General features: G+C 45.8%; 1 protein-coding gene and 1 pseudogene across 1 annotated transcript; both read right to left on the bottom strand.

Moving 5' to 3' along the window:
* Positions 1 to 27,057, bottom strand: LOC128848109 (olfactory receptor 6N1-like; annotated as a pseudogene).
* LOC128848108 (olfactory receptor 6N1-like) lies at positions 13,775 to 16,095 on the bottom strand. Its single transcript, XM_054047891.1, has 2 exons — positions 16,031 to 16,095; positions 13,775 to 14,768 (listed from the first exon to the last, which is right to left on the bottom strand). Exon 2 carries the CDS (start codon positions 14,738 to 14,740, stop codon positions 13,775 to 13,777), a length of 966 nt encoding a protein of 321 aa, XP_053903866.1. The 5' UTR covers positions 14,741 to 14,768; positions 16,031 to 16,095.
* Positions 27,058 to 27,429: the final 372 nt, after the last annotated feature.

Below are 27,429 nucleotides of genomic sequence, written 5' to 3'. Positions count from 1 at the left end.
CTCCCTTCTGGTTCTTCCACTGGGATGGACAACACTGAGTGCTGAGATTTTCAAAGGGAGTTTTCAACTTAATTTTAATGGGGGCTGATGGCTGAAATCACTCAGGCAGCTTTGAAAACCTTAGGTTATTTTATTATGTAGGTGTATCTGCACATTTTTGTGAAAGCCACATTTACTGACTGCTTTGCACAAAGCTTCCTTGACCTCTCTGTTTCTCAGGCTGTAGATGAGGGGGTTTGCCAGGGGAGTCAGGACCGTGTAACAAAGAGAAAGCACTTTGTTCAGGTCTCTCAGTGTATCACTTTTCAGTAGCAGGTACACAATCATTATGGTTCCATAGAAAATTGTCACCACAATGAGATGAGAGGAGCAGGTGGAAAAGGCCTTTTGTCTCCCGGTGGTGGAAGGGATTCTCAGGATGGTGACGACGATACACATGTAGGAAGTCAGGGTTAGTAGGAATGGAGGGAGGGTGAATACAGAGACTAATATAAAATCCAGCAATATGACCTGGTGGGTGTCACTGCAGGAGAGTTCCATCAGTGGGATGACATCACAATAGAAATGGTCAATTTCATTTGGGCCACAGAATAATAACTGTGATAGGAATGTGATTAAGATAATTACAGCCAAACAACCATTTAACCATGACCCAGCAGCCAATTGGAGGCAAACAGGGCCGGCTCTAGGCACCAGCAAAGCAAGCAGTTGCTTGGGGCGGCAAATTTGCAGGGGCGCAAGAATCCAGCATGGGAGCTAAGAACCAACAGGGGGCCCTGGGAGCTGTAGTTCCTTAGTTAGCTCCCTGCCTATAGAGTCAGCCCTGGAGCAGGGAAAGAACTACATTTCCCAGCATTCCCTCAGCTGCAATTAACAGGAAAGGGAGGGGGAAGGAGTGTGGAACTGAAACATCATGCTGCAACTCTCTGTGAATGGTAGGGACAGAGCCAGCTCTAGGTATTTTGCCGCCCCCCACCTCATCCCTGGGCTCCCCCTGCACCCCTGTGTTACCCCAGCCCTGGACTCTCCCCCATCCACACCCCCTGCTGCCCTAGCTCTGGGCTCTCCCCCCACTCGCATCTCCTGCCACCTCACCCCTGGGCTCTTTTCCCCCCCACACACCCGCACCCGCTGCCGCCCCAGCTCACCCCCCCCCGCACCTCCTGCTGCCCCAGCCCTGGACTCTCCCCCAAAGAAAGAATTGGGTGGACTAAATGGACAGTGCACCTCTCTATCTAAAGCCTAGCAAGGGAGGTACATGGATCCTACTCGAATTTAAAATGAAAAGTAAGGGAGGGGAGGCTCTCCTAGGACCTGGGCAGCTTTAGATACAGTACCAGACATATAGGAGGATTTACACTTCTGAGCCATGGAAGGAGAAATTGACATTTCTTTTCTAGATTTAGCTAATATTCAGACAGGGTATCTAGCACCTGCCTTCCAGATTTGGACACCCTCAAAATTCAGGAGTGCTCAAGCTCAGTTTGGGCAGTTGTTACTTCATTTCTCCCAAATCATATATACTGATCCACTGTAACTTGCTGTAGAAAAAGTAGAATAAATTGAGCAAGAAATGCTTCCCAGTGGTTATTAGGACTGGAATTGCTATTTTCAACAGCCATTGCATTTTTTTTTTTAGTTTTATTTGTTTAAAAGGAAGACAGTGATATTGCATTGGCAAATTCCCCATAGAAACAAAGAATGGAACAAAAGAATAATAAAGGCACCTCAACTTTTCCTCATTTATGTAGGAGAGTCTTATAATATGCATCCAGATATCCTCCAGTCACACAAGCTGAAAATTGTTCCACTTTACTGCAGTTCTGTAACCATATGGGAACCAATGCTGTCTGTGTTCTGTGCACATTCAAAATTCCTGCTGAATGACCCACCCTGGGAGCGAGTTACGAGTGACCCAGGGCTGGGGCTGCAGGAGGGTGCAGTTGGGGGGTGGGGGGAGAGAGAGAGCCCTGGGCTGGGGAGGCAGCCAAAAATTTTTTTGCTTGGGGCAGCAAAAAACCTAGAGCTGGCCCTGGAGGCAAAATCTGATATTTGTAAGAGTTGAATAGTGCAGGCGGTTACATATCGCTAAATACCAAGCATAAGACATTGCCGTTAGGAGATAGCATTCTGTACATCCCAGAGAACCACAGAAATACAGTTGCATGAAGCCAGCAACCTGGGCAGGATGGTTGAGGTGTAGCAGGTCTCCAGGCAGGACAAGTTGCCCAGGAGGAAGTACATGGGGGTGTGAAGGTGCTGGTCAGCCACAATGAGCACCACGATGAAGGTGTTCCTGGCCACGGTTGCCATGTAGATCACTTGGAACATCAGGAAGAGAAGAATTTGCAGGTCGGTGAGATCCCTGAATCCCAGAATGATGAATTCTGTGATGGCCGTTTGGTTTCCCCAGTTTCTGTCTGCCATGGTTTGAGTCTAGGAACAATAAATCAAGCTGTGCAATTGAATTGGAAGAACATAGAGTAAAATTTAATCAAGTCTCATGAATTAATTCCATAAATATTTGGAAACTCCCCTTCCTGTCCTGATTACAGGCTGAAATTTTAGGCCTAAATGTAGAGTTCAGAGTAAAGTGCCAAAAATCTCAATTCATTTCTCAGGGTTTGAGACAAGGTGGGTGAGGTAATACCTTTTATTGGATCAACTACATAGAGCTCTTCAGGGTTTGGCAGATAGGACTCCGGTTCCACTGAGGTTCTTGTCTTTCATCATTCTGCAGAAACAGGACTTTCTCATTAAAGAGACCTACAGTTACTTGAAGGAATGAGCTGGTGAATTCTTTGATGGCTGTTTGGTTTCCCCAGTCTCTGTCTGCCATGGGTTGAGTCTAGGAACAATAAATCTTTTCCTAGATTGAATGGGTAGGTGTGGCGGGGCAAGTGCCCCACCCCCATGTGAGAGGGGGCTAGAGTAGGCCAGAGAGGGTGTGCAGGCTGGCAGCCAATCAGGAAAGGGCTTACTGAGAGCCAATCAGGGCCCAGATTGGAGGGAGCCAATCAGGACCAGGCTCAGCCCTATAAGAAGGCTGCTCTGGAAAGGAGCAGTCAGTCTGTCCCACGCCTTGGATAGGGGAAGGTTTGTCTCCAGGATGGGAGTCTAGCACCCGGGACAGCGCAGGCCCGGGGGAGCAGAAGGAAACTCCAGCCTGGTGTCTGCCAGGCTGCAGGCCCTGAGGGGAAGAGTCTAGCCGGTGCGAGGGTCCATAGGGGAAGCGGCCCAGGGAAGCAGACAGACGAGGGGAGAGAAGGAGGACAGCGATGCTGCCGCTAGAGGGTCCCTGGGCCGGGACCCAGAGTAAAGGGTGGGCCTGGGTTCCCCCCTTCCCCCCTTGCAGTACACCCAGCCATTGGCTGTAGGGCGTGGCCATTATAGACCACGCCAGATCCCTGACAGGAGGGATCAGACTTTGGGGTGTGTGGTTGACCATGGTGGCTGGACATAGAGACTGCTGATTGACCTCCCCCTCCCCCTGGAAGGGGGTGTGGCTGGACTAAGGGGCACTGCCAGAGGGCAGTGGTCCGGAAGAGGATGCCGCGAGTTGGTGAGCGATGTGGGCTCAGAAGCCAACCGAGGACAAGACAATGGGCGGGATACCACCGAGAGGGGATGCTCCACTGGACTGAGCTAATTCCTGGAGTAACCAGTAGGAGGTGCCACGGTAGTGAGTCCCAACCTTGTTACAGAACGACATAGAGTTAAAAGTTAATCAAATCTCATGAATTAATTCCATAAGTATTCAGAAACTCCCTCTCTCTCCTGGTTAAAGGCTGAAATTTTAAGACGAAATATAGATTTCTGAGCTAAGTGCCAGGAGTCTCAGTCTGAGGACAGAACATTGCTCTGATGGGGAAAATGGTGTTGTACATGGATACCAATGACTACTATAACAGCCCGTTTCTCTGGTAGCCAATACTAATAAACAGAGAAATGATTTTATCTGTCATATCATATACCATCTAGTGACATACCAGAGTTTAACAATGATGCTTAAATGCAATATTTCACTTCAGACAATGGCCAGAATCATGCCATGTCTTAGGAGTCAAAATCAATAAATACATCAACTGAAATCTTGGACTGAGATTTCCAATGCGGTCTAGTGTCTTTAGGCACCGATCTTCTGTAAGAATTAATGGAAATAAATCTAACAATATATCCTGGTATATTCAGCTTTTCAATTCTCTATAGGAAAAGAAACAATTTTCACCCACTCACAAGAAATCACTTTGTCATAATTTATGAAGTGGAGTAAATTCTCCCTTAGTTCCTGTGATGGTTATGTGGTGAGGGACTGGCAATGCCTTTTCTGTTTCCCGACATTAACTATGTAGCAGTAATAAAATACAGCTCTTTGGAGGGTGGGTTTTAGGAATGGGCAGAAGCAGACTGATGTGCAACCCTAACTGGGGAGTGACACTCCCCACTCCATAATAATAATACAGGAACAAGAAAGGCACTGGAGTGGGGGAAAGATACTAGATAAAAGATAATAGAGCAAATAATTAAGCAATCAATTTGCAAACACCTAGAAGATAATTAGGTGATAAGTAACAGTCAGCATGGATTTGTCAAGAACAAATCATGTCAAACCAACTCATAGACTCATAGACTCATAGACTTTAAGGTCAGAAGGGACCAGTATGATCATCTAGTCTGACCTCCCACATGTTGCAGGCCACAAAAGCTGACCCACCCCCTTTCCCTTTACTCAGCTGTTGAAGTCCCCAAATCCTGTCATTTAAGGACTTCAAGTCGCAGAGAAACCTCCAGCTAGCGACCTCCGCCCCATGCTGCGGAGGAAGGCGAAAAACCTCCAGGGCCTCTGCCAATCTACCCTGGAGGAAAATTCCTTCCCGACCCCAAATATGGCGATCAGTAGAACTCCGAGCATGCAGGCAAGATTCTCCAGCCAGACCCTCATTGAGCATTGATACTACACCCTGATAGCTTTCTTTGACAGGGTAACAAGCCATATGGATAGGGGGGAAGTGGTAGTCGGTATATCTCGACTTTAGTAAGGCTTTTGACACTGTCTTGAATGACCTTCTCATAAACAAATTAGGGAAATACAACCTAGATGGGGCTACTATATATATGGTGGGTGCATAGCTGGTTGGAAAACTGTTCCCAGAGAGTAGTTATCAGTGGTTCACAGTCATGCTGGAAGGGTATAATGAGTGAGGTCCTGCAGAGATCGGTTCTGGGTCTTGGTCTGTTCAATATCTTCATCAGTGATTTAGATACTGGCATAGAGAGTACATTTATAAAGTCTGCAGATGATACCAAGCCGGGAGGGGTTGTGAGTGCTTTGGAGAATAGGATTAAAATTCAAAATGATCTGGACAAACTGGAGAAATGGTCTGAAGTAAATAGGGTGAAATTCAATAAGGACAAATGCAAAGTACTCCACTTAGGAAGGAATCATCAGTTGTACACATACAAAATGGGAAAAGACTGCTTAGGAAGGAGTACTGCGGAAAGGGATCTGGGGATCATAGAAGCTAAATATGAGTCAACAGTGTATCACTGTTGCAAAAAAAGCAAACCTCATTCCGGGATGTATTAGCAAGAGTACTGTAAGCAAGACAGGAGAAGTAATTCTTCCGCTCTACTCTGTGCTGATTAGGCCTCAGCTGTAGTATTGTGTCCAGTTCTGGGCGCCACATTTCAGGAAAGATGTGGACAAATTGGAGAAAGTCCAGGAAAGATCAACACAAATGATGAAAGGTCTAGAAAACATGACCTACGAGGGAAGATTGAAAAAATGGGGTTTGTTTAGTCTGGAGAAGAGAAGACTGAGAGAGGAGGAGGGGAAAAAATTGTTCTCCTTAACCTAAGAGGACAGGACAATGAGCAATGGCCTTAAATTGCAGCAAGGGCGGTTTAGACTGGACATTAGGAAAAACACTTAAGTGGTTAAGCACTGGAATAAATTGCCAAGGGAGGTTGTGGAATCTCCATCCTTGGAACAGATTGTACAAACACCTCTCATAGGTTATCTAGATAATACTTAGTTCTGCCTTGAGTGCAGGGGGACTGGAATAGATGACCTCTTGAGGTCCCTTCCAGTTCTACGATTCTATGATTGGGACTCACACTAAGCCGGATCCTCAGCTGGAATAAATCAAGGTAGCTTCATTTGTGTCAGAGGACCTGTCACAAGACATGGATCTCACACTCCATCTCTATGAAATTGTGCTGTGAATGCTGACCGGCACTGCAGTGTGAAGGTGAGGCTAAAACTGTTAATATTCACCTGAAGAAGAGCTCTGTGTAGCTCAAAAGCTTCTCTCGTTCTCCACCACAAGTTGGTCCAATAAAAGATATTACCTAACCCAGCTTGTTCCTCTAATATTCACAAATCACATTCAAGCCCCTGTTTGGAAGGTGGTATAGAAAAGCAGTCTGGAAGATGGTGCTCACCTGTAACTACAAGACAGCTCAAGCTTGAAGTGATGAGCTCTTGTTTCTCAGGGTTCAGGGGCCAGGACTCAGGATCCTCAGCTTGACGGTCCTCTTTCTGCGGAAACTGGGAGAAGGTAGAATGGGGATCTTCTGTTTCCCCTGCCCCTTACTCCAAGAACAAGGGGGGACATGCAACAAAATTAAAAGGTGGGCAACTTAAAATCTATAAAATGAAATACTTGTTCACCCAAAGTATAATTAAACTGTGGCACTCACTGTGATGCTGGCAGACCAAGTGTTAGCTCATGCCAAGGTCCCCCAGTCTCAGCAGGATACTAACAGATACAAAGCAGGAATGAGTCTGGCTCACTTGTGGATTAATATTAATAATATGGGTATTAGAATTATAAGAAAGTGTTGAATGCTTGACAGTTGCTGCCTGCATTAATCTCCCCTGTAATGTCTGTTCCATATTGTAATTCAATATTTGAGCGGTTGTAGTGAGCTTCTGTGAGTATGAATCCCCACAGGAGAGGGACATTAATGAGTGTGAAGAATTGCTCTTCCACAGACATGAAGCCTCTCCTGAAAAAGGAAATCCATCTGTACCAGATCAAGTGACCAGATAGCAAGTGTGAAAAATCAGGACAGGAGATGGGGGGGTGGGTAATAGACACCTGTATAAGACCAAGGCCGGATCTGGCTTTTTGGTCGCCCCGAGCAAAAAAAAAAAACAAAAACGGGGCGGCCACAACGGCAAAGCAAAAAAAACAGAGCGTGGGTTCAGGGGGACCGGCTAGCGGAGGGAGCGGGCGGGAGAGAGAGAGAAAAGGGGGGTGGCCAGGGCTACAGCAGTGGCGCTACCATGCAGCCCCTCCCGCCGCGCCGCCAACTGCCGGAAGGGCTCTGCTCCGGTCGGAGGGGAGGGAAGGACGAGGACTGCGTGCCAGGCTTACTGCAGAGTGCTCCGGTCGTCCGGTCCCCTCCGCCGCCCCCCCGTACAGGGCGGCCGGAGCGGAACGAAAAAAAATGTGGCCGTGCTGCCCTAGGATTGGGCGGAATGCTGCCTCGAACAATCTGCCGCCCCAAGCACCAGCTTGCTCAGCTGGTGCCTGGAGCCAGCCCTGTATAAGACAAAGCCCCCAATATCGGGATTGTGCTTATAAAATTGGAACATCTGGTCACCCTAATACCCTGGGTGTGCTATGGGTGTATATTCCAACTGGAATTTCCCTACAGCTGGATTGAGAAACCAACAACAAAAGGACTAGAGACTTATTGTTCTGCTCTCCTCCTTATGAAGATGAATCATGCGAGTGGTCTGAGTTTGCAGCTCAAAAGGGGCCATTTACCACAGATACGCTCACCTGGGGGGCAGGACAGACCAAGAGGACTTTCTGGGGAGACTCTGTCAAGGCTGTTTTAAGTGCCTGAGGAGTTTGCACTCGGTGCAGTTCGTTGGTGAAATCTAAGTTTAGACCTGACAACCAATGAGGGGTTTGTGCCCTGGTTTGTAACTGTCTGTCCTGAGTTTGGCACTCATACTCTTGCATCCCCATTAGGAGCATCACACTCACTGCCACAAAAAGTCCTTGATATGAAGGACTTAACTAGATTCCAGAAGAGATTGGATGTTCCTGATAGCCATATAAATATCCAGAGTTATCATAATTAATGGCAACAATAGAGATTGGCTTAACCCCCAAAACATGAGGTTTAATATCTATGCCAAACTGAGCTATTATAGACCAACATGACACATGTGAGGAGAGACTATCCCAGAACTGCTATTGCAGTGTTCTGACATTTGCCTCTGAAACAGCTAGTCCTGCTCGCTCTCGGAGAACGGTACTGGACAGGTTGGTCCTTAGGTCTGATCTAATCTGGCAATTCCTATATTAGTACGTTCTCTTAAAGTGATCCAGCGAAACCCCAAATTCCAGCTAGTTCAAGAAGCTACTCTTTTGATATTCAGCCTCTGACAGGCTGTTCCCTGAAAAAAGTTGACCTGGTGCAGATTACTTCAGAACACTTTTTGGTGAAGATCGATACAAAGAAATCATTTGAGAGGAGATTGTCAAACTGTCTATAGGATTGGGACATTAATTCTAATTGGCGATTAGGACATCCAATTCCTAGGTGCCTTAAATCTCAACCACAGCAGCTCTGCAATGTGTATCTTATTTATTCCTGGGTTCAGCTGACTCATGGATTCTCTTGCAACCTGCCTGACTCAGATATAGTGAAACAGTTTTAGTTATTTACTTTTAACTAAAACCATTTGTTCTTCAAATTCCCTCTCATCCTCCTAATTTCATTCTTATACTTCACCCACCTAACATGCCATTTTAATGTTCCTTTCTATCAGCTTCACTTAGTTTTGATTTCCATTATTCTATTCCAGGCTTCACCCTCGTTATCTTGAGCCAGATCCTTAGCTGAGGACCTTTCACAAGACATGTATCTCAATTTCCCCATTGTTAAATGGTGCTATTAACACTGACTGGCACTGCTGTGGGAAGGTGAGGCTAAAACTGCTAATATTCCCAGAGACAAGGTGAGTGAGGTAATATCTTTTATTGGATCAACTTCTGCTGGTGAGAGGGACAAGCTTTTGAGAGTTAGAGATCTTATCTCTCTCTCCAACAAAACTTGGTCCAGTAAAAGATGTCACCTTGTCTCTCTAATGGCCTGGGACCAACACGGTTACAACAACGCTGCCAATTATTTTCACAAAGCACATTCATGCCCCTCTTTGGAAGGTGATATAGAAACACTGTCAGGAAGATGGTGCTCACCTGTAACCACAGGACAGCTCAAGCTTTGAGCTTATTTCTCAGCGTTTGGCGGCCAGGACTTGGTTTCTGTCCCTGAGGTAATTGGGTCTCATCATTCTATAGAAACTGGATCTTCTCAACAAAGACACCTGCATCTACCTGAATGGACGAGTGGCTGCTGTGATCTGTCTTAGAACATGTTCTTCCCCCTCCACTTACAAAGTGCAGAGTCCTCATATTTGGCTGCGTCTCCCTTGATTCCACCTCTGAAGAGATTGAGCCTGGGGAGTCAGCTCTGTGTTTTCTGTGCAGACAGTACAATCCACCAACCTCCCTCGCCCAGAGGAATCTTCTTTCTGCTACCAGCTGTATGAGGTCATTGCTCTGCATGGCTGAAATGTAATGCAACGCCCCTGGAGTCCATGGCCATAGAAAGCCTGAGACTACTCAGCAATCTTTGCTCATGTCAATTGTACCATTGTCTTCAGTGGAACAATTGCATAAGAAAAAATGGCTTAGATGACTCAAGCCTGCTAGATTGGGTGCTGAAGCCTCACAGTTTAACAGACTCACTGGAAACTGAATGTAAAGTAAGTTTAATACATAGTTTGCAACTGAAAGATTTGGATGAAAGAATCTCTCTCTCCCACTTACACCCTGTAGCGAGGCAGTCTGTCCCTCTGCCACCCTGGAGAGGGCCGAGCCTCTCTGGACACCAAAGTGGGCGGAGCCAGCAAACCCTGCACCCACCCCTCAGAGATCAGAGCACAGGACAGGAAGTATAAAAGCCCGACCCCAGATCTCACTTGGAACTCAACCACCAGAGTGACCAGACGCTTGTGGCGTAGCTCCCGGTGGGGAGACCATGGCAATCGACGGCCCACACGAGAACTGGCCAGAGCAGCCAATGCCTGATGGTAGCCCGAGCCCAGAGACGCTGCCAAGCTTACCGCTCACCTGTTACCCCAAGGAACTGCCAGGCCTACCGCTCGCCAGCTACCCCGAGGAGCCCATGGTGTGTGACCCCATGCAGGATGGCCTCAGGACCCAGGTACCTCTAGAGGGGGAGATAGAAAGTAGCCCGGGGGCAGCCGACCCAAGTGTGGCTGCAACACTTCCAGAGCCAATGTCAGTGTGTTGCAGCCAGGATCCCCACTGACACAGCAGCGGGTCTTCTGCCGCTGCTAAGGCCCCGGGCTGGGTTGCAGTGGAGTGGGTGGGCCTGTGTCTCCCCCCCCCGCCAGCCACCTTGCAGGTGGCAGTCTCCCCCTCTCCCCGGCTGCTCAGAGCCAGGAGCCTGGGTTTTGCTTTTGAACCTGTTTGCTCAGCCTCTGCCTGAGGGCCTGAGCTACTGACTGTTTGTTGCCCGCCCTGATCCAGGGCCTGGGCTTGCTACTATTGAACTGTTTGCTCAGCCCTCGCCAGAGCTGCTGCCTGTTTGCCGCACAGCCAAGCTAATTCCCCGACACACCTGACCAAAGTAGCGAGGCGGTCTGGCTCCCCACCACCCCGGAGAGGGACGAGCCCTGACCGAACAGCCTACACACCCCCAATGGAAATATTTTTCCCAAGGAACTTTGATGTTATCAGTAATTATTAATGTTGGTTTATTTAACAATATTCTCACCCTTCTGCTGAGCGGTAGCAGAATTCAGGATCTTGCAGATTGGTTTCCCACTGGAAAACCAGTGATGTAGAGTCTGGGTAATTTCTTAATGTAATGTTTTTGTTTTTACACTATAGACATCAGTCCTGGAACAGAGGTAACTACAGACAACATGCTGGAATCCTCCTTTTAGGGATCTCAGCCCATACATCAGGAGCAGGACTAGCATGCAAGGACCTTCTCCCACACAATACTTTCAGCCCAGGACCCTAAGGATGAAAGCTGGGTTATCACCAGTGAGTGGGAGCTGGGCAGGGCAGGGTACTTCTCTGTATGACCTCTCTGACAAGTGTAGCTGTGATTCTCTCTAAGGCTGTTGCATCATGAACTAACGTCCCATATTTTCCATGCAACAGCCCTCCAGTCTGTATCCTAATAGCTATTGCAATAGCTTCTCTATAGCTCCAGTGTCATTCCTGGGATGTGCCCTGTGGGTGGCCTGACCATTCTGTGTGTTGGATTCTCATTTCTGAGAGATTCCTGCCTCTCCCAAAGGAACAGAAAATAAATCATTTGAAATGGGAAAGGAAATCTTCAGGATTCTCAGTCTACTGAGGTGATGCACAGTGCCCACTTTTGGGAGAAACACTGTTTTAAAGTAAACTTCTTATGTTTTCTGATCTTTGCTTTGGCCAATGTTCATCCCAAGCATCACTGAGTCCTCAAATCTGTACCTGCAAAAGTGCCAGAGATTGTAGAAATGACAGTTTGGAAAAGTTTTCCATAAATGTGTCCTTTTATAGTCAGCTCTTTTTGAGCCCCTCCCTGGTGACAGAATGGAACCTGGACATTTGGAGGCTGCCTAACTAGTCTCCCCTGGTCTTAGTGACTCAAGAGAGAGGGAGTGGGACAATGGATTTGAACTCACGTCCTAGATGGAAATATGTGGGGTGTGAAAAGCAGAGAGAAGCTGTGGTGTCTAAGCATTGACAGTCTAGGAATTGGGATGCCTGCGCCTTTAAGAACACAGCCCCGGGAATCTGCTCTCTTCTCCAGCACTGACACACAGTGTCCTGTGAGGAGAACTAAAAAAGCCTCTGTCCTCTGCATACCCCTATATTTGCAAAAACAGCAGGGGGTGAACTGTTAGCACCTCTCCCCCCTCCCTGGATGGGGGTTTTGTCCCTGCACAGGGACTGGCAGCGTCTCCCTCATGGGCTTAACGCAGGCTCCCACCCCCCATCCCGATTTTTCCCCTCCAGCCCCTCTTCTGCTGCTACCTACAGTAGCTTGATCCCACCAGCCAGTAAATTTCTGCCCCCTGCTCAGACCTGCCCCCCCCCTCAGCCTCCTGCTGTGATTTGCCCCCTTTCCCCCTTTTTAACACCTCCAAAGACCAGGCAGCAAAGTCTGACTCCAAGTTAGGGCAGAGTGAGGGCAGCTGCACCAGCAGATGTTACTGCACCTGCTGAGTTCTGGTGAGCATGCTCAGTAGGGAATTCTGAGTGGGAGATTTTTGTGTCATCACCGGCCATGCCGTGAACCAAAGTCAGGCCACGTATTACAGCAGATGCTTACAACTTCACTGTCCAATACATGACCTAGGCAAAGGTATTACTAGCATTGCTAACACACAGACACTCCTAAGAAGCAACAGACACTGGGTATGTGTGTGAACTCACTCCAGAAGATTAGCCCAGGCACATCCTGACCTAACACCAGATAAGAAGGTTTGACAGAAGTCATGAATAGGGATGTTTTGCCTGAGACACCTGGAGCAAAGTACAAGGGGAGGTAACAAGCAGATGTCATGAGACACGTGAGGTGGGACGTAAGTTGTTTGTCTCAGTCTATAAATGTCGGGGTACCTCAATTTAACCCTTTGTGCGGCCCAGGGAACAGCAGAAATTCCTGCTGCTGACTGAGCTGCTCCTTGGCACTGGGTACGCGTGTATTAGTGTATCTGTAACCACAGAACCAGGATGCTAGAACTGTGCCTTGAGGGCAATAAATCTGGCTGAGTGCCTTTGTCACCAAACTGGCCCTGTGGTCTTTCTTTCTGGGTAGTACTATCGAGGTCTGCTGAACCAACTGTCTGGGCAGGGCTGGAACAGCATATGGAGAGAGCAGGCAAGCACGCCGACTGACAGCAGTTTGCAGAGTGCTATGATGGCAAGGAGCACAATTTCTGGGGCGGCAAATTTCCCAGGCTTACATCCTCACCTATGCCGCACGGGAGCTACTATTTTTATTGTCCAAACATTTATTTCGATCAAAAATTGCTTTTTATGGATATAAAACATTGATTAAAAATTGGTCTCCGCTCCACCTGGTGCCCAGTTAAAAACTCTATGATGATACCATGGTTAGGGCCACCTCCCTCTCTGGTCCTTCCACTTAGATGGACAACAGTGACCTGAGCTCTGGCTGGATTCTGTGTTGTATCCTTAAGGCCATAAGAAACGATCTGTAGCAACAAATATGATGATGTCACCCATTGTGTTTTGTTTGTATTTACTGTCTGAATTTGATTACAAGACTTTATTATCTTACATAGAGAAACAATGAACAGGGGATATATATACCCAGGGATTTGCTTTCATCATCAGTGGATTTTGTGCCTTACACAATGTCAGCTCTGTGCAGTTTCAGAGGCTGTACACACTCCTCACAGAGGGTGAACATTTAGCCAAAACCCTGGAGAAAAGTACCATCATACTGTGTGTATCAGTGCTGAACATGAGAGAGTGACACAGCTGTCAACATACTCACTTTCCTGGAAATTGTGTTACATGGACACAGCGGGGGACCACAAAGACTGTCTCAGTAACTCCATGCAGATCATCTCCATTTCTTTTTCACATTATTGCTGAGATTTTCAATGGGAGTTTTCAACTTAATTTTAATGGCGTCTGATTGCTTAAAACACCCGGGAAGCTTTGAAAACATCAGGCTAAGTTATTCTCTAGGAGTCTCTGCATGTTTTGGTGAAAGCCACATATTTACTAACTGCTTTGCACAAAGCTTCTTTGACCTCTCTGTTTCTCAGGCTGTAGATGAGGGGGTTTACCAGGGGAGTCAGGACCGTGTAGCAAAGAGAGACCACTTTGTTCAGATTTCTCAGTGTATCACTTTTCGGTAGCAGGTACACAATCATTATGGATCCATAGAAAATTGTCACCACAATGAGATGAGAGGAGCAGGTGGAAAAGGCTTTTTGTCTCCCGGTCGTGGAATGGATTCTCAGAATGGTGGTGATGATACACACGTAGGATGTCAGGGTTAGTAGGAATGGAGGCAGGGTGAATACAGAGACTAATATGAAAGCCAGCAATATGACCTGGTGGGTGTCACTGCAGGAGAGTTCTATCAGTGGGATGGAATCACAATAGAAATGGTTAATTTCATTTGGGCCACAGAATATTAACTGTGATAGGAATAAGACAAAGATAGCAGTAGCCAAAGAGCCATTTAACCATGATCCAGCAACCAACTGGAGGCAAAACCTGATATTCATAAGAGTTGAATAGTGCAGGGGTTTACATATGGCTAAATACCGATCATAAGACATTGCTGCTAGGAGATAGCATTCTGTACATGCCAGAGAACCAAAGAAATACAGTTGTATGATGCAGCCACTGACTGAGATGGTTTTGTCCCCAGTCAGGAGACTGGCCAGCAACCTGGGCAGGATGGTTGAGGTGTAGCAGGTCTCCAGGCAGGACAAGTTGCCCAGGAAGAAGTACATAGGGGTGTGAAGGTGCTGGTTAACCACAATGAGCATCACAATGAGGGTGTTCCCCGCCACGGTTGCCATGTAGATAACTTGGAACATCAGGAAGAGAAGAATTTGCAGGTCAGGGAGATCCCCGAATCCCAGAATAATGAATTCTTTGATGGCTGTTTGGTTTCCCCAGTCTCTGTCTGCCATTGTTTGAGTCCAGGAACAATAAAACAAGCTGTGCAATTGAATTGGAAGAACATAGAGTTAAAGGTTAATCAAGTTGCATTAATTAATTCCATAAGTATTCAGAAACTCCCCTTCCTTTCCAGATTGCAGGCTGAAATTTTAAACCTAAATGTAGAGGTCAGAGCAAAGTGCCAGAAGTCTCAATTTGAGAACAGAACATTTGTATCCATGTAAACCATCGTCTGCCATAATCAAAGCAATCATTTCTGAAACAGCCCATATCTCTGGTAGCCGAGTACTGATATAGCGGATCAGAATATTTCTTTATCTACTATGATATTCCCTTTAGTGACATCTTAGAGCTTAACAATGTTGCTTAAATGCTGTATTTCATTTCTGGCAATGACCAGAATCATGCCATGTCTTAGGAGTCAAAATCAAACAACTAAAATTGGACTGAGATTTTTCAATGCAGTTTAGAGTCCTTAGACAATGACCTTCTGTTAGATTTATTTCTATTTATTCTACAAATATATCCTGGTATATTCAGCATTTCAGTGCTCTGTAGGAAAAAGAACAATTTTCACCCCCTCACAAGAGATCAGTTCATGCCATAAATTATGAAGTGGAGTAAATTCTCCCTTAGTTTTTCTGGTGGTGATGGTGACATGGTAAGTGACTGGAAATGCCTTTTCTGTTTCCTGACGTTCACTATGTAGCAGTAATAAAAAACAGCTCTTTGTAGGGTGGATCTTAGGAAGGGACAAAAGTAGGTTGATATACAACCTTAACTGGGGAGAGACCCTCCCCATGCCATAATGATTGTGGGATGATAATAAAGGAACAAGAAAGGAACTCAGGGTGGGGGAAGATGCTGTCCCTGAACTTGGAGTCTAGAAACATTCTGGCATGCGTGATTTAGAGTAATAAAGCTCTATCACCACTCGCCACCCCATTGGGGCACACATGAGCCAGATCCCCAGCTGGTGTAAATCAAGGCAGCTCCATTTTTATCAGTGGGGAAGATCTCCAACTGAGGACCTGTCACAAGACATGGATCTCACGCTCCATGTCTGTGAAAAGGTGCTATGAACAGTAACTGGCACTGCTGTGGGAAGGTGAGGCTAAAACTGTTAATATTCACCTGAAGAAGAGCTCTGTGCAGCTCGAAAGCTTCTCTTGTTCACCAGCAGGAGTTGGTCCAATAAAAGATATTACCTCCCCTGCCTTGTCCTTCTAATATTCACAAAGAACATTCATGACCCTGTTTGGAAGGTGGTATAGAAATGCAATCAGGAAGACAGTGCTCACCTGAAACCACAGGACAGTCCAAGCTTGAAGTGATGGGCTCTTGTTTCTCAGGGCTTGGGTGCTAGGACTCATCAGAGGTTCTTGTCTCTCCTCTTTCTGCAGAAACTGGATTTTCTCAGTGAAGAGACCTGCAGTGACCTGAAGGGATGAACCGGTGCATTTGACCTTCGTTTGGAAAAGGGGCTTCCCCTTTGATTTACAAAGTGTAAATGCTCCCTCATATTTGTATTCTGTCGTCACGCTTTTTAATATGGTCCCACTTTAACCTTTCTCCCACTTGGTTCATTTTGTGTCTCCAAAGCTTTGTAGCTAACAATGTCCCATGTGACTTGCAATTATACAAGTCCCATTGTACATCATTTTTTTAGTTTAACGATCCTTTGTGGAAAATATTTTAGATCATGAACAAACACCAGCTTACATTTTTGGAAGATGCCTGTCCAAGGTGATGGGGTGTTATAATGTACAGTAGAACCTCAGAGTTACGAACTGACCAGTCAACCACACACCTTACTTGGAACCGGAACTATGTAATCAAGCAGCAGTAAAGACCAAAAAAAATAGTATTTTTTTAAAATCCAATACAGTACAGTACTGTGTTAAACATAAACTAGTAAAAAAAAAAATCAAGGGAACATTTAAAAAAAAAAGATTTGACAAGGTAAGGAAACTGTTTCTGTGCTTGTTTCATTTAAATTAAGGTGGTTAAATGCAGCATTTTTCTTCTGCATAGTAAAGTTTCAAAGCTGCATTAAGTCAATGTTCAGTTGTAAACTTTTGAATGAACCAACATAACGTTTTGTTCAGTTATGAACATTTCAGAGTTACGAACAACCTCTGTTCCCGAGGGCGCTCATAACTCTGAGGTTCTCATGGACTTGCACCACCCCCTAATTAGTATTCAAGATATGCCATTGTCTAATGGGCATTTTTGAAAATAGCTGCCCATATCTCACCCTTACAACATGCTGCCACCCACTTTCTCATTATTGTATTGGCCGCTGAAATCTATTGGTCACGAATCAGTATTTCTGACCTTCCCCCTCCCTCACTTTCTCTACTCTGCTGCCATTTAGTGTCCATTTCCCAGCATGACAACCTGTTACTCTGCTCTCCTGTAGTGCATTCTTCTTTTTGCTTTCCCATTCTTAGCTCTTATGTCACCTGGTGCCCATTATTTAGTATAACAGCCCATTTCTCACTAGTCAACATCTGCTACTATCCACAGTTCATTAGATGAAATCAAGGTCCTTTTCTCTTCAGTCCTCTTTACTCACCACTTATACACCATGATACAGCTGCACCTCCCTTTCCACTTCCCTCGGTTGGTCATTTGGCAACATAACATCTCCTTTCTTGCTCTACCACTTTGGCTGCTGTCCATTGGGCAGCACCACTACACCTGTCCCATTCCTCTGCCCTCTAGTAGCCCTAGACAGCATAATTGCATCTCTCCTCACTTCTGACCTACTTCTGGGTGTGCGCTGCTCCAAATTCTAGCAACTAGCAACCAAATCACACAACATCATGATTGCAATATTAGTGGCTATGAGAGCATGTACAACAGCAGCGTCTTTCAATATATTAGCAAGGGTTTCCCTTCCACCCAGTGCATTTGTGTTGATGTGGGGTCTGTTTCCAATGGAAACGCATAGATTGAACCCACCATGACAGAATCCCCATTGCTCTCCGGGCTGAACTTCCATAGACGACTCTGAGAATATAACTGTCCAACTCCCATTTCAAAGTGATTTGGGTGTCTAACTCTAGTAGGTCTCTTTGAAAATCCTTTCCATTGTGTTGGAGCCCTACCGGTCTCCCTGTTGCCCAGCTCCCTTACCTCTGGCCAAGCCCTGACATGCTCCTAGTGACTGAACCAGCACTGCCGTGTTAGGCACCACAGGAGCTCTGCCCGTTAGTAGGCAGTAGCTTTGTAAGGCACCTGGGGCTGACTAGACACAGTATCCTGAGAACTAGCCCTCTCGGGACGGGCGCTTGTTGCAGTGAGTTTTGGGGACACTCTTTGTAACAGGTCCCCTCCCTTTGAACTTCTCTGTGCAGTTGGTGGCAGAAGAACAGCTGCTGCCCTGAAGGGCTGCAGGCAGAGTCCCTCATCAGGGACTGTTTGACAGACCCAACTGCAGAATTGGCCTCAGTTATATGTGTGCCTGGCAAAACCCCAGCTGGGTATGGAAAATCCCAGTGGACCTAGCATGTGCATCTACTTCTTTGTGGTTGCCCAACCTCCCCACTTCCAAGGGCCCAGTGAGCCTGGAGCAGGTGCTTTGCCGGAGCTGGTCACAGCCAGGCTTAGCCCAGGTAAGAGCTATGAGGCTGTTCCTGGTGAAGTGTCCAGAGGTCACTGCTGGGGCCTGGTTGTTTGCATCCGGCCTGTGTGAGCACAGAGAAGGTGGCTGGTCTGCAGAGGGCTTTGCTGGCAATAAGCACAATTTCAGAGGTGGCAGATTTCCCAGGCTTCCTTCCCCACATATGCTGCACCAGGACTTAGTATTTTTATTGTCCAAACATTTATTTAGATCAAAAATGGCTTTTTTACGGATATAAAAATCAGTTAAAATTTGGTCTCCACTCTGCCTAGTGCCCAGTTAAAAACTCCATGATGGTACCACAGTTATGGCCTTCTGGTTCTTCCACTGGGATGGACAACACTGAGTGCTGAGATTTTCAAAGGGAGTTTTCAACTTAATTTGAATGGGGGCTGATGGCTGAAATCACTCAGGCAGCTTTGAAAACCTTAGGTTATTTTATTATGTAGGTGTATCTGCACATTTTTGTGAAAGCCACATTTACTGACTGCTTTGCACAAAGCTTCCTTGACCTCTCTGTTTCTCAGGCTGTAGATGAGGGGGTTTGCCAGGGGAGTCAGGACCGTGTAACAAAGAGAAAGCACTTTGTTCAGGTCTCTCAGTGTATCACTTTTCAGTAGCAGGTACACAATCATTATGGTTCCATAGAAAATTGTCACCACAATGAGATGAGAGGAGCAGGTGGAAAAGGCCTTTTGTCTCCCGGTGGTGGAAGGGATTCTCAGGATGGTGACGACGATACACATGTAGGAAGTCAGGGTTAGTAGGAATGGAGGGAGGGTGAATACAGAGACTAATATAAAATCCAGCAATATGACCTGGTGGGTGTCACTGCAGGAGAGTTCCATCAGTGGGATGACATCACAATAGAAATGGTCAATTTCATTTGGGCCACAGAATAATAACTGTGATAGGAATGTGATTAAGATAATTACAGCCAAACAACCATTTAACCATGACCCAGCAGCCAATTGTTTTAAAGTAAACTTCTTATGTTTTCTGATCTTTGCTTTGGCCAATGTTCATCCCAAGTATCACTGAGTCCTCAAATCTGTACCTGCAAAAGTGCCAGAGAGATTGTAGAAATGACAGTTTGGAAAAGTTTTCCATAAATGTGTCCTTTTATAGTCAGCTCTTTTTGAGCCCCTCCCTGGTGACAGAATGGAACCTGGACATTTGGAGGCTGCCTAACTAGTCTCCCCTCTCCCTGGTCTTAGTGACTCAAGAGAGAGGGAGTGGGACAATGTATTTGAACTCATGTCCTAGATGGAAATATCTGGGGTGTGAAAAGCAGCACTAAGTACAGAGTCTCTGCACGGGGTTGTTCTAAGGTAACTAACCTGTGGGCATGTGATGGTTATTACTAAGCTGAAAAGCATCACCGTTTGGAATGTCAGGAATTGGATATTTACATGGATAATGTTCAGAGTTATCCTGATTAATGACAACCAACTTTCTGGAAATGATACTAAACCTCATGCTTCAGGGCTTGAGCCAATCTCTAAGTATTAAAGATCCAGGTGAGAGCTATATGTTGGGGGGGCAGATTATCCCACCTCTGCCTCCTGTGGTGTTCTAACACCCTCTTCTTAAACATCTGGATCTGGCCACTGTCAGAATATTGGACTAGATGGACCATGTGTCAGATTCCATGTTCCAATTCCTATGGAAACAGAATAGGTGCAACTGGGGTCATCCTGCTCAAAGCACAGACCAGAATCTGAGTTCTGGTCTACTTGAATCAGATACTAGCAGAAGAGGGAACATTTGACAAGGTCTAGCTCCATCCAGTTCTCCCCCCCTCCCCCCACAGAGTTGCTTAAGTTATTTTGATATTGTCTATAGATCCATTCCGTTTCTGCATTACACAGTTCTCCACACACCTGCCTTCCAGAAGCTGGTATAGAAGCACAAAGTTCTTTTTGGTTTAAAAAAAAAAAAAAAAAACTCATATGAACCCAAATAAAATAGTTTGTTTCAGCCTTTGGGCAACAAACCACTTTATATGTATTTTATTATTAGCTTGATTGCAAAATTGATTGGGAAAACAATATTCTCAACTCCTTTTAGGCTTTGTTCATTTAACTTTGTAATAAGGGTGCCACTTTAACCTATCTCCCAGCTGACTAATTTTCTGTCTCCAAAGCTTTTTTTGAGAACATTGCCCAATGTAACTTCTTGATTCCTTATAAAATACTACACATAACGAAACACTAGTTTAAATTTTTCAGAGATACCTGTCCAAGGTGGTGGCCTGTTAAAATGTAACATAATAAAAAAATAATTAATTATAAGCCTATATCTGCTGCCATCTAGCGGTCATTTCAGAAAATAGCTGCCATTTTTTCCTGCTTAGAATATGGTGCTCCCTAGTGGACATCTTGCAGCTTCACTGACCTTTCCCCATTACTTTATCCTGTTCTGAAATCTATTGGTCAATATTCCTGACCCTTCCTCATTTCTTCCAATCTGCTGCCCTTAGTGTTGATTATGCAGCATGGCAGTCTATTGCTCTGTTCTTACCCTCTCCTCTCTTCTAGAGTTAGCTGCAGTGGATGCTATTAGCTGCTTCTTTCCATCGTTGATGCTCTTGTGTTCCTGTTGGTCATCATTCAGTATAACAGCCCATTTCTCATTCCTTACCATATGCTACCATTTCACATTCCTTGTTCCACTGCGGTACACTTTTCCTGACTTTAATGTTGGTATCCTAGGAATGGCTTGGCTGTCTGCCTCTGATTCCCTAATTAACATGACTACAGGGATCCTCAATATCTTCATTTATACATTGCTCACTCACATATTCCTCACTTTGGTTTCTAAAGATTTTTCCAGTTCATTACATAGCATAGCGGTCCATTGCTCCACAAAGTTTTTTCCTCACCATTTACACTGATGCCTTCTAGTCTGTATTGTACAACTTTACCTCTTTCCACTTCCCTCTGCTGGTCACTTGGCAGTATGACTTCCCCTTTCTTGCCTTTCCATTTCTGCAGCTCTACAGTGGCCACTGAACAGCATCACCACACCTTTCCCATTCCTTATCTCCTGTGCCCTCTAGACACCTACGTACACAACCTCTCATTTCTTACCTTTGGCCATGTATGGTCTATTCCATAGTATAGCTGCTAGGAAATGTTCTCAATTTTAATGGAATCAATGAGCCCACAGAGTCAAAGCTGTTCACATGACCTTGTCACTGTACAACATTAAAGAGTTAAATATGGTTTGGGGTTTGGAATACAGAAATCTTAGCCTGCTTAGACCCCTCATAAGCACACTAGAAAATTCATGCAAAACATTGGAATTGTATTGATTAGTGTACAAGTTATAAAGCATGTTGAATCAGGAATTTGCTTGTATAACCACTCATCTCAATTAAAACTTATCTAAGTGCCTCTTTCAGAGACGGGATATTGGTTTGAATCCCTCCTTTTGTCAGAATCCTTAGTGGGGAAGACGGAGTTGTTGTGTTCTTGGATTTTTACTCAGCTGTGAGTTTTGTGGTCACTTTTCCTGCTTGTCAGAAAACAGACAAAATGGGGGAGAAGAGATGGGGCAGCAAAAATAGGGAGAGGGTGAATTTTTATTGACGTTCTCAGGATTTGAGGCAGCTGGTTCATGGAGAGATGCTCTGGGTTGGCAGGTTGGCCACGAGTGCTGTTGCTCAGTGTGTGGGTTCAATTCCCCAGTTTGGGACATCATCTTATTGGTCTGAGCAGAGTCTTCTCTTTCATTGGTCGTTCTGAAGCTGGGCAGGGCTGGATGGGCCGTCTCATTGCACTTATGCTTTGGGATGCAGTTGGACTCATAATCAGGTCAAAAGAGATGGACAAAGCACAGGGCAATGCAGTAAAGTGCATGGTGGGGGGAGATGAGCAAGTGATGAAGGGAGCATATAGTGATTATGGAGAATGAAATGAGTGAAAGGGTGATGGAGAAAAAAGACAGGGTGCAAAGAACGTGTTTGTACGTGCAAGAGGGAGTGAAAGGGACAGACACACATTCTTACCAGAGACTCTGCGTGGGAAATTTCAGCTGAATTAGTTACAATTTGCAAAAGTTATAAGTAGCTGAAAATCTCCTCTGGGAAGTGTCAGGCTACCTGAACTGTAGATGTTGCTATGTGCTATATACACTGCATGTTGTTAAAATGTCTACACTTCTAATTAAAATCCATTGCTTATGATTAAAGTTATGATTTTAGCACAGCTATTTTTAGTAAAAGTCCATTGATTTAAATGTTCACTGTTCCCCACACACTGGGGTGTGTGTCAGACTAGGGGTGTCAAACAATTATTTAATGACAGACACTGAGATTCATGAAGTTAAAGCTTTATAATCCTTATGTAACGGTGCAGGACTCACCCCTGCGGTGCCTCCTGCTGGCGTCCTGGGAATTAGCTTCTCTTCCAGCCCTGGAGCACCCCCTGCAGGCTGACATCTTGCTGCTGCTGGGCCCCCGTGTCCCTCCCGGACCCCAGGGCCCCTTTCCACTGGGGTGCTGCCCCCTGGCAGTAACCCCACTGTCTCGTGGTCTCGCCCTTCCAGGGGAACCCCCACCCTCTATCCCCACCTCGCCTAAGTCTTTGGTTACTGCTCAGTCTCCATCTTGCCCCCAGTCACTGGGGCAGACTGCAGTAGTATATAAGCCATTCATCGCAGGCAAGGGGGGTTTGGACTTGCTGCCTCTGCCTACCCATGGGCTGCCCCTTGCAGCCCCAGTACCCAGTTGGCCTTCCACTAAGCCTGCAGCTTGGGGGGGTTTCCAGGCCAGAGCTCCCCAGCTCCTCTTGTCTTCCCCCAGCCCTGCTCCACCTTAGGTACCCAGGTACACTCCCAGCAGCCAGGCCCTTTTCCCTCTCAAGGCGGAGGGAGAGTGTCTCTGCTCCTAGCCCACTGCCCTCTTATAAAAGACAGGTGTGCCCTTATTGGGGCATGGCCACAGCTGAGGCTGCTTCCCCAATCAGCCTGGGGCTACTTGCCCCATGCCACAGCCCTCTCCCAGGGCTGATTTCAACCCTTTAGGGCAGGAGCGGGTGACTACCCCGCTACACTTAAAATACAAGTTGTCAATATCACATCAAAATACACAAAGTAAATATCCATAAATCAAACTCTAATATGTCCTCAAGAAGCATTTTTCTTACTTTGTCCATCTGTAAATCTTGATTGGTGTTCATAGAAATATTTTTTCGGCAGTTTGTGTGTACAGTGAAATCGAAGATTACCAACGCTTACCGAAAAAATCTAAATCCTTCAAAGCCTATAAATGAGCAGCTTCTAGCAATGCATTGATCAATGTGACTAGTAAGTATGTGGTTCTTTCTCTCCATTTCCTCAGAGAGAACATTTCATGTGGATAATGTTTTACATATTTGTGTAACTAGTTCATGTTAACCTAAAAAAAAACCCCAGTTAGGTAAAATTTTTGAACTCTGAAAAGTAATATATTTCCTAAGAGCTTTCCTCATGGCCTCCTTCACCTCTTTGTTTCTCAGGCTGTATATGAGAGGGTTGACCATGGGAGTCAGGACCGTGTAGAAGACAGAGAACACTTTGCTTAGGTCTTTCAGCCTATGGGTTGCTGGAAACATATAGAAAACAGTTATGGTCCCATAGGAAAGTATAACCACGATGAGGTGAGAGGAGCAGGTGGAAAATGCTTTTTTCCTCCCTGTGGTGGAAGGGATGCTCAGGATTTTGGAGATATAAATGTAGGATGTCACCATTAAAAGACATGGGATCAGAGAGAAAATCAAGGATAGTGTAAAAGCCAAAACTTTCATCAGATGAATGTCACTGCACGTGAGCTTCATCATTGGGACAAAATCACAAAAGAAATGGTCAATTTCATTGGGATCGCAGAAAATTAACTGACACATTGATCGTGTTGATACGATACCAGATAGGAATCCACTTATCCAAGATACAGCTGCCAGCCAGAGACAGGACCTGCTGTTCATTTGGGCTGCATAGTGCAGAGGTTTACATATCGCTAAACACCAATCATAAGACATCGCTGCTAGGAGATGGCATTCTGTAGATGCCAGAAAAACAAAAAAGTAATATTGTGTGATGCAGCCACTAAATGAGATGGTTCTGTTCCCAGTCAGGAAACTGCCCAGCATCCTAGGCAGGATGGTGCAGGGGTAGGAGGTCTCCAAGCAGGACAAGTTCACCAGGAAGAAATACATTGGGGTGTGAAGGTGCTGATCAGGTACAACAAGCACAACAGGAGGATGTTCCTGGACATGATCACGATGTAGATCACCAGGAAAACCAGGAAGAGAAGGATCTGCAGTTCAAGGACATTACCAAATCCCAGAAGGATGTAGGCTTGTTAATTAAATGCCATAACCTAATTCTGTTTATCTAATGGCCCCATAACCAGATCTTTGATGTTTCAAAACCATTTAAGTGCCTAAAACCCATAGGCCCCTTTCAGATCTCAGCCTGATATTTCATTATCTCACCATACAAAGAAAATATCCATTAATGCAGAAACCCACTACCTCTGTAATAAAAAAAAAATCTGTCATTGTTTCATCTATTGGGGTATCCCCCGTCCACACTGGCAGGGCACTTACAGTGCTGTATCTCCCTGGGAACACTGCTGCAGATACTCCACATCTCCGAGAGGAATAACAGCTGCAGCGGAGTAGCTACGACTCACGGGTGTGAGTGTAAACGCTTGCACTGCTGTACTAATCACCTTGTCAAGTGGCCAATCCTCTCCATTGTTGTGACTGGCTGCAGGAATGTGGAAGTGCCGGTTTCAAAGCTCGTACCACAGAGAAAAGCAAACAGTTTGCAGCTTGCTTTGGGTAAGTAAATGAATGAGCAGGGGGGCGGGAGTTTGGAACTTGCAAAATAGAGAGCTGACATGTTCCAAAAAGCACTCTCTCTCCTCCCACACTCCCTGTCACAATCCACCTCACCCCCCCGTTTTGAAAAGCATGTTGCAGCCACATGAATGCTGGGATAGCTGCCCATAATGCACCGCTCCCAACACAGCTGCAAATGTTACAAGTGTGGCCACACCACTGCACTGTCAGCTGTCAGTGTGGACATACTGCTGCGCTTTTCCCTACTCAGCTGTACGAAGACAGGTTTACCTCACAGTGCTGTACAGCTGCAAGTGTAGCCAAGCAAAACTAGGAGAGGAGTGATGGTGAAATGATTTAATTCTATGACAATGGAGACCATGGAAATAGATAATGATTCAAAATTTTAACCTAAAGGACTGGGAAAGGTTTGTTTACCTGATGTAAAATAAAGTTGAGTCTCTGATGTGATCTCTGGACTCTGGAGACTAGGCTATGGGATTCTTTGGCCTTGGACAAAAAGCTGGATATGAGTCAACGGTGTACCCTTGTTGCCAAGAAGGCTAACTGGCTGCTATCAAATCCTCCCTCACTCTTCTCTTCTGCAGACTAAATAAGCTCAGTTCCCTCAACCTCTCCTCAGAAGTCATGTGCCCCAGCACCTTAATTATTTTCATTGCCCTCTGCTGAACTAACTCTCTCCAATTTGTCCACATCCTTTCTGTAGTGAGGGGCCCCAAACTGGATGCAATACTCCAGATGTGGCCTCACCAGTGCCAAATAGAGGGGAATAATCACTTTCCTCGATCTGCTGGCAATGCTCCTACTAAACCAAACGGCAATCACAGAATTCATCATCCTGGGATTCGGGGATCTCCCTGACCTGCAAATTCTTCTCTTCCAAGTGATCTACATGGCAACCTCATCGAGGTGCTCATTGTGGCTGACCAGCACCTTCACACCCCTATGTACTTCTTCCTGGGCAACTTGTCCTGCCTGGAGACCTGTTACACCTCAACCATCCTGCCCAGGTTGCTGGCCAGTCTCCTGACTGGGGACAAAACCATCTCAATCAGTGGCTGCTTCACGCAACTGTATTTCTTTGGTTCTCTGGCATGTACAGAATGCTATCTCCTAGCAGTGATGTCTTATGATCGGTATTTAGCTATATGTAAACCCCTGCACTATTCAACTCTTATGAATATCAGGTTTTGCCTCCAATTGGCTACTGGTTCATAGTTTGCTCACCCCTATCCTGGAGGGTGTAATTTAGTGTTCTCCCACCAGGGGGAGGTGCTGTTTGATTCATTTAGTGGGCAAAAGTCAGAGAAAGGTTCAGAGCTCTCAGAGAGGGGGCAGACAAGCCTTCCCACCCACCCCACCGCAAGACACACATTTTCACAGAGAATCAGGTCTCCCTAGGGAAAAAACTCCTCAAAGGAAATGTGGCCCCAGAAGTGTTAGAGAAGCGAATTCCTACCAGCTGAGTATTCTTCCTGGATGAGCATCTAGTTAGGCAGAAGAAGAGGTGAAAGAGTTGCACTGGGATAAATGAAAGCAGAGGAGGATTGTTCCTCTTGAGTTTTCTTTGTGTTTCTCTTGTGATCCTGACTGCTGAATCTGGAGCATAATATGAGCTCTTTTAGTGCCTTTGGTTGAGCTCAGCTTGTGACCCTGAGTACAGGGGAATCCTCCACTATCTGGTCTTGTCTCCTCAGTGCAGTGGAGACTGGATCAGCCTCCTGAAGTAGCCAGCAAACCTTAGGAAGCCCAGCATAGCTCCAAAAAATGGAGTCCTTGCTCTTACTTACCTAGTGGTTAGGCTTTGGCTCTGTAGGGTTCTATTCCTGGTCAGGGAGCACAGCTATTAAATTTCTTCAATTATCACTCTCAGTTGAAAGCAATATAGCTCCCCTCTCCCAAAATGTGTTGTTATATGGTTGTTTTCTGCTCTCTCTATGAACATGAAGAAAAAGTAAGGATTATAAGAAGGGGCAGAGCTGACTAACCGCCCCTTTCATGCCACTTGTGTGTAGAACTCAAGGAATCTTTCCGTTTCTGGGATGCCCAACAATACTAAAGCATAAATTTAATTCCATGCATATACCTGAAGCGGTATTGTCTAACTAATAGGTGGCTTTTTTGGAAAACAGCCATCTCCACAGAGGTCATGGATTTGTCGGAGATTGGTTGTAACTGACAAAGGGGCACTGTTCATTTTTCTACTAGGAATTAAATGTCTTTG

The sequence above is a fragment of the Malaclemys terrapin genome, chromosome 13 (genome assembly GCF_027887155.1).
Source record: "Malaclemys terrapin pileata isolate rMalTer1 chromosome 13, rMalTer1.hap1, whole genome shotgun sequence".
NCBI lineage: Eukaryota > Metazoa > Chordata > Testudines > Emydidae > Malaclemys > Malaclemys terrapin.
This window is presented reverse-complemented; position numbering and strand designations above follow the sequence as displayed.